This window comes from Brugia malayi (assembly GCF_000002995.4).
Source record: "Brugia malayi strain FR3 genome assembly, contig: Bm_v4_Chr2_contig_001, whole genome shotgun sequence".
NCBI lineage: Eukaryota > Metazoa > Nematoda > Chromadorea > Rhabditida > Onchocercidae > Brugia > Brugia malayi.
Genome location: NW_025062476.1, coordinates 3,772,670 through 3,785,268, shown reverse-complemented (window position 1 = coordinate 3,785,268; position 12,599 = coordinate 3,772,670). Strand labels below are relative to the sequence as shown.

The 12,599-nt window shown below is 22.4% G+C and overlaps 1 protein-coding gene across 1 annotated transcript; it reads right to left on the bottom strand.

Annotated features, from left to right (window-relative positions):
* Positions 1-1,574: 1,574 nt before the first annotated feature.
* Bm56 (Uncharacterized protein) lies at positions 1,575-7,888 on the bottom strand (the record flags this gene model as incomplete). Its single annotated transcript, XM_043078316.1, has 7 exons — positions 1,575-1,724; positions 2,068-2,204; positions 2,623-2,712; positions 3,330-3,471; positions 4,638-4,774; positions 5,080-5,084; positions 7,458-7,888. The coding sequence occupies 7 exons, from the start codon at positions 7,886-7,888 to the stop codon at positions 1,575-1,577; spliced, it is 1,092 nt and encodes a 363-aa protein (XP_042934250.1).
* Between the last annotated feature and the right edge of the window lie 4,711 nt (positions 7,889-12,599).

Genomic DNA, 12,599 nt, shown 5'->3' with positions numbered 1-12,599 from the left:
CCGAAAAAAAAACCTTTTTTGATGTTGATTCATCGTTCAATTATGATCATTATTTTTCATTATCAATATATAAATGATCTGTTGATTTTTTTTTTTTTTTTTAATTAATTAATTTTGAATGTGAAATAAAATTAGTCATCGATGAATCTCATCAAATCGTTTATGTATTTATTGATTGATTGTTTGATTTGTTGTTTATATATATTTTGTATTATTGTGAGAACAAAATTCTCCCATTTGAGCTTATCATTTCTTTCTATTACTGATTATTCCGGTAATTCGTATGCAAATGCCTGAATCATTCTCTTCCTTTTTTTCTCTTCGTGTTATACTTTTTTTCTGGAAATCTTTTTATATGACTTCAATCCAGTAACAACCATCTATGTTTTTATTTTTTCAGATATGTTTGAGCACATACTTTAAATCACTGTTTAGTTCATAGGGTTAAATTCTATGTATTTTAAATTTAACCGAAATATTTCAGTCATATTTAGAGATGGTATCTTGACTTATAATTTCATTAAGTATAATTGTCCAGGCCTTTTAGGTTTGGGGTGAATATTGTGTAGTCTTTCAAAATGTTATTTAGCTCCGGTAAATGTAATATCTTACTTTATTTTTGTTTATTTTCGGACAGACTGTGATTTTAATGTCTTTTCAAACTATGTTCTTCTAAGATTTTTATTTATTTATTTATTCTTTTATTTTACTTACTTTTTTTTTTTTTGGAATTAGTCACTTTTTTTGGAGAAAAAACTTTCTGGAGAAAGTTTAGATATTAAAATTCAATTACAGGCATAAAACCTCGACGATGTTCTTTATAAATTAGTTGTTTTTTGATTCATATCTCAATCATATAGGAATTTGCACATTCGTTATTTTGCTCTATCGAATAATATATTATTTTTAATTGATTTGTTACTTGTCTTTTGCGTTTCTTTTTTCTTTTGTCCAATTCTATGCTTTTTCCCTATTTAAAATAATTCAGTTGTTTGTTCGAAATTTATATTAATAAGATTTTTATTAAGATTTCAATTCATTTTTTTTCGTCTTATTTTTTTATTTTTTCTCGATGGATAAACATCTCAAATGAAAGAATAAAATGTTATGCTTGTGACTGACCACAGAAGTAACAAAATTCATCCATCGATTAGAAAGAAATCTTAAAAACATATGGAAATTACTGAATAATTTATTCAATTGATTTACTATGATAAACATTCATACTAACTTTGGTTTAGAAAATATGTGATAGCTTTGTTGATATAACTTTATCAGAAACGATTGAAAATTTTTTGTCTTTGTAATCCTAATATCCTGATATAGATCGATTTATTTAATATGAATGATTAGATTTATGAACATTTTTCTTGTATTTACATTCTATCGGAATAATTATTCACATCCAACAATGTTTTCCCCTTTTTTTTGATAAGAATAGCAATATTTTTAATCCAATCAATCAATAATCTATTCCATTGCATTGTGTGATTTCCATATGTTTGCTAAACTTTTAGATTATTTTTATAACGTAATGAAATCAATTTAATTAACTATTTAAATCATTAAGTTTGCTATGTTGTTATATCGATAAGTGGTGCGTTCCTTTCACTGGGATAGTTGATGTGAAGGCCGAGTTGACCGATATAAAATATCTTCAAACCGATTCTTCCTGAATTATAGTAGGAATATGGGATGTAAATTGTAAACTGTCGGTAGATATCCTGAAAAAGAAGTGATGCTTTCATGTATTGCTTAAATATTCAGGTATTTTTCATGAAGAGAAACAATATTCGCACTCCAATTATTTCACATTTAATTAGTTTTATTCATCATTAATTTTCTTACCTTTCGATTTCTTACCTTACTTTCCCTAAATAGCTTATAAACATAAATGGTATAATAATATACTACTGGTAATTGAGTTATAGTTGAACAATTGCTTCAAAGTCTTATGGTAATTTCTCAATTAATCTTTCGAATACAGTAATTTCAATTTAGGATTTTTCCGAAATTTAATATCAAATTATCAATTGATCAAATCAGTGATATCAATGTATCAGTAACCTTTTGTCGTTCATAAAATGTCATACCACATTGATGATTTATCACTAAAATAGGTTTCTGAAGTATTGTCTGTCCACTGGATAGTCGAAAAGATCCCTCATTATTTGGTTGTTGTTCAGTGATAAAACTATTCACTTCTAAATAATTGCTTATAAGAGATCGAAATTTATAGGAAGGAGAAAAATTTTTAGAAGCAAATATGAGAGAATTTTATTTTAAGAAAAATTTAACAATTTCATTTATTAGAAATTATAATAAATTATTAGCATAAAATGAATTTTCAAATGAAAAAAAAAAATTATATTTCACATATTTATCGCAAACTTTAATTATTGCAAATTTAATGGGTAATTCTTTCAGTTTTTTTTTTTTTACATTTTTGATTTTCTTTAAGAAATTCTAACTTATTGATTGAAGAAAAATTTAGCATTTTAAACATTTCAAACTTGTAAACTCAAAAATGAACTTTTAAAAGTCTAATATCATATGATAACACATTATCTACTTTTTAATTTCTTATTTTTGAAATCTTCAAAAAAAAAATGATAATATCACCTTGCTTATCAGTTGAAAATAATCGTACAACACTTGTTGATATATTGTAATGGTCGCCGGTACAAAATAATTTACCACTAATTTCGAGCGCTAAAGTACAAAAAAAAAAAAATTATTAACAATTTCAGTTTTTAGAAAGAAACAGTTTGAGCTGCTCAAATATTAAAAAAAAGTGTAACAATTTAAAGTTTATGCGATACAAAGTGCTTTTTTTAAATAAGAATTTAAATACTTGATTTTAGAGTATTTAAATTTACTTATTAATATATGTGTGAGTATAGGAAGTTGGAGCGCTATATTAATATTATAATATAATAATTACTTTTTACATTACTGCTAATTATAATTGATAGATAATTAATCATAATTAATATAGAAAATAATTGATAAATAATTTATCAATTAACGTTTTATATAATCTCAAGCATTTTATGATTGCCTGTACAATCATATAAAATTCCTTACGTAATAATAAATCTAACATAAATGAATTTAAATCATTTATTGTGGAAACAAAGAATATTATTTGGAACTTTTGTATTATTAAGATATTTGAACAATAATATTAGGATTAAGAAACTAAGAATTATAGTAAAAAACAAAAATTATAAATTTTAATTAGAATTTAATTTTGAGATTGAAAAAAAAAAATTTTTAAGCGATATTAATTACAACAATTGTAATCGATTGAATAAAGTAAAACTTACGTTTATTGAAATGAATAAATTTGATGCCATCTTTTTGACCTGGATAATACAATTCCAAATTAATAGTACCAATATGAAATGATTCATTGCTATTAATAAATTGTTCAGGAATTTTAATAATAAATCGACGATATGTTGCATTCTAAATTAATATCAATAACATTTATTAATTCTAATTTCATTTCTATATTCATTTTTCTTCTCTTTTTTAAATTGATAAATTATAAATTAATTGAGAAAATTAAATTAAAATGAATAAATGACTAATATATAATGTATTCAAAAAAAAAAAACAATTCAGTAGTTTATTGAAATATTTTTCTTTTATAATTAAAAAATCCTTGTTGAAAAAATAATTATAAACTAAATAAATTTAATATCATTTGATTTCTAAATTCTTTCTTATCAAATTTTATTTTCTGTTATATCCTTAATGATACTAACTGATTATTACTGTTCTTTTTCTTATCACATGAATGAATGAATTTCTTTTATGTATTTCAATCATTTGCGTTAAAATTAATTCATGTTTTTTCCTTTTTTTGTTCTGTTTTTTCTTTTCCGGAAATGAATGTCAAAGAAGAGAAAGAAGAAAATGAGATTTGAGGAAGAAATAAAAAAGGAAAGATTGAAAAAGTGATAGAAGAGGAGAATGGAAAGTTAGCAAAGTTTGAGAAATGATAATTGTCATTTTGTCAAGAAATGAATTACATAGATGAGTCTATTCAACATTTCAGAGAGAGAGAGAGAGAGAGAGAGAGAGGGAGAGAGAGGGAGAGAGAGAAAGCCAAAGAATAAATTAACTTGATTTAATCTTATCAGACAATATGCTCTTCCTTTTTTTTTTTCTTTTTCATTTTAAAATCCATTAGTGAGATGAGTAGCCAATAAACAATCATTCTAGTTTGTTTATTCTTTTTTTACTCTTATAATTAAGTTAAAATTCTAAGCAAAACTGATATAAAAATAAAATTTAGTGTTATTTCTTTTCTTTCGTCCCTCTCTCTCTCTCTCTCTCTCTTTCACTTCCTTCCTCTCTTTCTTTCCACTCAAAATATATTAGAATACTGTAAAATTGTAAATTTTGAAATTAAAATTTGAAATTAAAATTGAAATGCAGTTTCTAATTTATGACTATTCATTGTGTTAATTTAAACATTATTTTTACATCATATTAAAAATTAACATTTAAAAGTTAGCCACAATAGAATCAAATGATTTTTAATAATGAAATTAAAAAAAAAAAAAAAAGTAATAGTTGAATTTTTAAGTTTCATCTTCTTTTTTTTTTTACAAAATTTTACTAACTTTCCGTTTTAGTTGACCACATTGATGATAGATAACCAATACAGGACGAAATGATATGATAAAATCACGATTTTCACCATTCAATTCAAAATTACCCTCTTCCCATGATTCACTTCCATCCACAATATAATTGATTTCTGTAAAATAATCACTCTCAATGTATAAATATGAATAATTTTATATTTTTCGATAAAAGAAAAAACGAAAAATCCAATTTGATTTTTAAATTAATTAAAAAAATAAAATTAATTATTTGATAAAAATTTTCTTTCCCTCTCTATCTTATCTGAAAAAGAAAAAGCAAAAATAACCATCACTGATGCTATTTTTAATATCTGTTTAATATTATTCATTTTTCAATTTTTTATTTTTTAAATGGAAAAAAAAAATCAAAAGAAAAACAGAGAGAGACAAAGAGAGAAAGAGAGAGAGAGAGACTTACTTTGCCTGAAACAAATAAATTGATCCTTCTTCCATTTACTCTCTTAAAATACTTTAATGGATTAATTGCGCTATTTATTTGCTATATATGTAAGAGAGAAAAAAAAAGTTCTTTTTGTTATGCTAAAAGCCGTAGTGGTACCAATTGGTACCATAAATCTAAAAAAGAAAACTATAATGAAGCAATGAAATGAATTTTGAAATTAAAAAATTCTATGTGCAAAATGATTTTCGTTTTTCTTTTCATTTAGAAATACATTTATTTTAGGCATTTATTTTTTTTTATAAACCTTATACATATTTATTTTCATTTCATTTTGTTAATTTCAATTGTTTTATTAATTCCAAAAAAAAAATTGTGTTTGGTAATTTTTTAAAATTTTTGATATTTCATCCTATTAGTAAAAACTATAATGTTACTGCTAATTTAAGGCTAAATTAATAATCAAATTTTTAGCCTATAAATTAAAATTAATCTCTTAAAAGAGAAAGTATCTGATAAGAGATCAAAGAACAACTCGCATATCATTTGATAATATTTATCTCTCCACTCGATTGGTCAAATCATAAATGAATTTTAGTACTTCAAATTAATGCTTATTTTATTAGCTATGTAATAATTAAGCCAAGCTATTATAGTTTTTCTGGTCAAATTTACTTTCTTTTTCTTTTCTTTTTTTTGGTCAACCAATTTTCACTTTCTAATCATACAATTTTCATCCTTTTTTCTTCTTTTTTTTTTAAAAAAAAAGACTTAAATTCTTTTCTTGCATCAAAATTTTTAATTATCTCACAATTTCAGATAATTGTCACATTTTTATTGGTGACATATTCCACATAGACATTGTTATATTTTAATCAATTCCTTCTATTATGCAAAAAAAGAAACAAGAACAAACGATTTACAGTATTTGTTAATAGTAGTACAAATATAAATTTATATCATTTATCAGTTATCATATTTCAACTTTCATTTTCATTTATTAAAATTTAATTTCCATTTTTTTTCTTTCTTATCACACAATATTATTAGTAAACAAAACCAAAAATAAACAAAGAATGCTAACAGCCAAAAAAAAAAAACCCTCAAAAAATAATCAAAATCTAAACAATACCATTACTAAAACAAATTAACTTACTTATTCTTAAAACAGATAAAAGTAAATAAAAAAGAAAGAAATAAAACAAATGAAACACACTCTTTTTACATAAAACATAGATATAAACCATAAAATAAACTAATAATAATAATAATAATAATAATAATAATAATAATAAAGAAAGAAATTAAACAAACTTCAAAATTATAATTAAAAATAAAACTTAAAAAACAAGTATGCTCATTTTGATCTGTTCATATTTATTTTTGTATAATTATAAGTTAATTAATCTCTTTTTATTAATATTTCTTTTATTTATGAATAATTTAAAAAATTTTTAGACTTCCATATGATAATTTGAGTATTTTTTTGATATTAAATTCAATAATTTGGCATAAAATATTTCACTCATAATTTCTGCTTCCCTTTAAAAAAAAAAAAAGTATATTATAATTTTGCAATCATTGCATTATACTGCAATTTTATGTTCTTTTTTAAAAGAAAGAAAAAAAAAAAAAAACTTCAAGAATTCATCAAATAACGTTTAAATCTTTTTTTTTTTTTAAATAATTTTTGTTTATTGTTAAACGGTAAAATTATTCGATTTAAAATCTTTCGTCTATTTTTTTATCAAATGTTATCTGAATAAACGACTGATATAATTTGTGCAAAGATAATCTGGTGAAAGAGAGAGGAATGTAGAGAGAGAGAGAGAGAGAGAGAGAGAGGGAGGGAGAGGGAGAGAAATGGATAATTTTAAAAGGTTTTATGGAAAGCAGCTAATGCTATTGTCAAGCATTTATTCATCCATTCATTTGACTCTATTCAGTTAGATGAAATTTAATAAAATCAAAAAAAGTTATATCACGTTTTCCTTTTTTTCTTTCTTTTCTTTTTTACGCTAATAAACAAACTTATATCACTTTTATAATGCTAACAAGAAGAGTTCAAATCCACGTTTGTTTATATTAACAATGAAATATAACAAACGTAACAAAATGTTTTCGTCATTTGTGTTTTAGTTGTTTAGTTTGAAAGAATATTATTTGATCGTTAGCTATTGGCATATTTTAATAGCTTTATTAAATAGCAATAATTGATATTATATTTTGTCATAGATCAATTAAAATTTAACCATTGACATGTATAATCATTAAAATTTTTATGGTATTATTTAATAAATTAAAAATTCAACCAGAAATGATACTTTTTTTATGCTTAAAAAAAAAGTTCAAAAAATAATTTCAAATGATACACACATAAATTTGCATAATCTTACTTGTCTTCATTAACTCTTGCAATATTTGAATATAATCGTACTTTTGCCGTTTTATATGGCACAGTTTGATAGCGACAAAAGAGAGTACCCTTAGAGCTAATATGATTGTTTATTTGAGATTCAAATGATTTCAATTGTATCTTTGAATCAATCGATTCATTAATATACGATAAATCATTATCATTTGAATTAATCACTAGAGGTAGATCATCAATAAAGGTAGCTTGAATTCCGTTAATAACTGTTGTAGTGGTAGTGATAATTGTAGTAGCATTGATTACATTGCTAATAATTGTTGAGGCGGAAATGTCGTTTGCAATTGCATCATCAAAATGCTCAGATGATTTTAATAAAATTTCAGTGTTAGTTGAACAAATGAAAATTTCCGCATAAATTGCAAATATAAATGATAGAAATTGTACAGAAAACATTTAGAAATGAAAAATGCTGCAAAAATAAAGTTAGCAAATAACTTTTATCCCTTTTTCCTCTTTTTTCTTTTTTTTCTTTTAGCAATATTTTTTAAAGTAAACAACTGTTTAACAATGATAAATTATTATTTGAAAAAAAGAAATTACAATCAATAATTTGTTAATGAATGAATTTAAATTGAAATGGTAATGAAAATGGAGAAAAAGAAAATAGAATTATTATAAATGGATGCTATGATATTTTGGAGAGAAAAAAGAATTTCTTTTTTTTTTTTTTTTTGTTAATCATTGAAGCATAAATTATAATATATTTTAGAAAGCTTAAAATTTGGAAATTTTTTTTTTGTAGAAATAAAAAAAGATGAAAGAAACGGTGGAAAAAAGAGAGAATGATTAAAGTTTTTTCTTTTTGAAGAAAAAAAAAATATATAAAATGAACAAACGAGAATAATAAGTTTACATTTAAGTGTATTTAAGAGTTGCAAATTGAGTAAGTAAAATAGTTTGTTCTATTTTTCGTTTCAATTTTAACAAATTTATGTGTATATGTTTCCTTAAGGTATTTCCATTTTATTTGATAAGTAAACAAAATCGACAATTAGACTTCCATTGTGTAATTTTGTCCAATCTTTAAATTATTACATCAAAAAATTTTTCGAATATGAATTGATGAATTGAGAGCAAAAAATAAAAAAAAAAGGAAAGTAATCGTAATAAATAAAAAGTACAAATTTTCAATTATTCATGAATGAGTTAAATAATCCTCGGCTAACTAAGCTATGATATTTTATTTGTTTTAAAAATAGCAAAAATTCAGTTTTATATAAGCAAAAAAAAAAAGTAAAGTTTTTCTTGTTGAATTGATTTATTAAATTACTGTATTCTGTTATGATAAAGTATGAGAAATTTATACAAATGGTTAATTAATTAGTAGAAATCCAGTAATTTGTTAAAAAAAAAAAATTTGGTCGTTTCTTCTTTGTTTGGAATTAGTATTTATTTTGCATAAAATTTGATTTAAAATGGAAAATTTGATGAAAATGAAGTATTAAGTGCTATTACTACTGCTATTACTTATAATAAATTATTATGATTTAGCTATAAGTAATAAAATCCAAAAAGAACATTTGAGAAATTTCAATTTAATTATGGATTAAACAAAATATGACAAATACTTTGCTAGGAAATTTACAAATTATCTAACTTACTTTCTTTTTTTTGAAATAAATTTGATTTTTTTTTCTTCAAAATGTCATACGACAAAAGTATAACAAATTTTTTGTCTTAGATAACATTTGAATTTTCATAAGCTAAATGAAAAATTTTTCCTTTTGAATCATATGAATCTGTTAGTCTGCCAAAATATATTTGATACGGTCATTTGCGCTTCATTTTTTCTGTGATTAATTCCATTTAATTAATATAAGTGAATTATTAAAAAAAAAAACATAGAGCCAAGAATGCTAAATGTACCTAAAGTTAAGCATCGAGTATAAATTTAAAAAAAAAGGTCGAATTTAATTTTTTTTCCTGACAGCTTACTATTCATCTATAATTGATTTAAAATTTCTTTAACTGATAACAATTGATAACTTATCTATGATTTAATTTATATATATCTGTATAACAGTGTTTAGAGTAATAATTCATATATTAATTCTTTTTGTTTTCTTTTTACCACAACAATTTTTGTTTTAGTTTTTGATTTTAACATTTTTCATTTCATAAAGTGATATATTTGTCGTTTTTTTTTCATTTTTAAAAGCTATAAATTTTAAAAAGAAATCCAATAAGCGTCTAAATAAGCTTAAGTTTCTGAAGCATCCAGAAAATGAATGATTAACAATTTTTCATAAAATTCCTTCGTCTTTTCGTTATTTGTCATCAATTTAAATGCTCCATTTCCACTTGTTTTTTTTGTCTATTAAAACAAAGTTTCAAAACGAATAGCTCATACTCTCATTCAAATTAAAAATATTATCATTGAACAAAAAATACTAAATATTATACTGAAATATCAAATACCATTTGCGCCAAACTATTTATGCAAATTGCATTACAGTTATTAAAGATATTATTCGTAGCAGAAAAAAAAAGTTTCACTTTTAAATTCATTTTCCTTCTCCGTAATGAATTTTGAGGTAATTAAAAATGTGAGATAAATTTACCTAAACATAATTACTGCCTTTGACGTATTGACGTAATATCCACCATCTGAACAGACTTTTCTCGTTAAGTTAAACGTAATGATAATAAAATTGAAATTGATAAAATCTTGCAATTAGCAAGAAAAAATAAACTGATAATATTGATAGGAGTGATAAGTAATCAAATCAAAGCCGTTATAAATCTGATAAATAACGCATTTTTTGTTTTGAAATAAAATAATTAATTGATTTAGTATTATTATTAGTCATTGATCAAAATCAAAAATTTAATAAGTAATTAAGTTTGCTTCTGTTCATTTTTTTTCTTTGCAGATCAATCAATTTACTATCAACTTCTGATCATCTTAGTTTTATTTTTTTTTTTTTTTTTGTAGAAGAAATTTCCTTTTTTTTTTTTTCAAAATTTTGCTGTCTAACATTTCAGAATAATTACTTTTAGCTATTCAATGATAGCTAATGCTAAAAAACTAATTTAAATGTAGAAATTAACTGTTCGTTAAACTTTCTTCGCCTTATTTCAACTTCTTTCTTTCTTTTTTCTTTTTTTTACGATTGGATAAATTTCATCAGAATTTTACAAAATCAAATTTTATCTGAAATATGCAGAAGTTTTTTTCTTTAAAAAAAACTTATTTCTTTTTGCAAATAAACACAATTTCATGCTGTCTTTTTTTCTCTCAACCACTAAAGTGTTAAATTTCTTTTTTTTATTCTTTAACTTAAAATTATTTGTAAAATTTTAAATTTAAATTGCTAGATGATGTTTTTTTTTTATTCATCTATAAGTTACTGAATAAATTTATAAGTATTAAAAATTTCTCAGCATTAATTATAAGAAATTTTAGATGAATTCTTGAAGACTTTTTTACATCGTTAGCTTAAAATAGGAAGCATAAAATTCTCAGATGGATTTAATTTTTTTTTTTTTGTTTTTGCTAGATAACAAGTTGAGAATTTGAAATTCTTTGATTTCTGCAATAATTTTTATTTCTAACACAAGTACTTAAAAAAAATTCTTACAGTAGATGTTGAAAAAAATCAATCAATACTTTGCTTTTTTTTTTCAATTATTTAAAAAATTATTCAGTGATAATTTCAGGTAAAAAATATTTTTGCAATTTATTATGATGAATTGGTCATCGATAAGATTATTTATTGATCAAAAGATAATAATCTAATTGAAAATGATTTTTAAAAAGATAACAGAAATCAAACATTTGTTTATTTCAAAAAATTTTCTTTCATTTTTATCTCTTTTTCTTTCACAAATATAACTCAAAAATATTTTAGAAACTCTTAACTAGAGTAAAGTTTACACTAAAAATTTTTTTTATTTGTTAATATTACACTAAAAATTTTGTTAAAATTTGAGGTGCAAATGTAACTTTGATTTAAACTTATGAAAATTATTATTGAAATGTGACATATAATTTACTCAAATTTCGTTTTTCTAATCCAAATTTTTAATTCTTTTTTTTTTCCCTTTCTTCAAGGATTAAAATGTTACTTTTTTTGAGAAAATATTTCAACCAATTATAACTACAAAATTTTTCATTATAATTAATAATAAAAAAAATTTTTTTTCAATAAAAATAAAATTAATAATAAAAAAATATAAATCTTTGATAGTTGTCACTTGTAGTTATTTATTTTATTATTATTTGATTTTCATTTAAAAATAGCATACATCATCTCTCTCTCCCTCTCTTTCTCCCTCTCTCTCTCCCTCTCTCTCTCCTTCTTCCAATTTAATGACCCTAATTAATTTTATTCATTTCTTTTGTTAATCTAATTATTACTCATCCATTCTGAAACCGTTTTATCATTCTATCACTTATAATATCATTCTTTGAATGCGCATGCAGCTGCATTTACGTACGTGTTTTGCAGTTAACGTGAAAAAAAGAACGTTACGTATCATTTTAATAATAAATAATATACATAGTGGTACTTACACGCAATTTTCTCAAATTTTGTAAGCGTTCGCTTTTCTCTGAGTGATAAAATGATCAATGCAATTCACATCAATTTTAGTTTTATATTATATAAAAAATTTGATCAAAAAAACAGTAAAGCATAATACTGAATGAATAGCAGTATTGATTATTTCTAGAAAAAATAATCGATAAGACAATCAATCAATAATATCATTATTGATTGATTTGACTTTAAAAGATTTTCTTAAATTTATTTGCAAATGAAAGCAAACAAGGAAAAAAGGAAACGAAAAACAAAATTTATTTAATAAGGGAAAAAAAAATGAAATTATATTAATAATTAAAAGCAGTGAATAATTTCCCAATGCATAAAATTATTTTGATAATTGTAAATGATTTCTAAAAATAGCAACAAAATTTCATTATCACTGATTATCACTGATTATGAGCGTTATCAATTGCAGTTATAAATGCAACTGTAATACAAATATCACTCATCAATGATAAGCAATTTATTATCTTTGCAAACGTTCGTTGATAACATTTCTTTTCTCTGTGTTTAATGAAAATTTGTATTTTTTCTTTTTTTTTATTTTTTAAATTTTA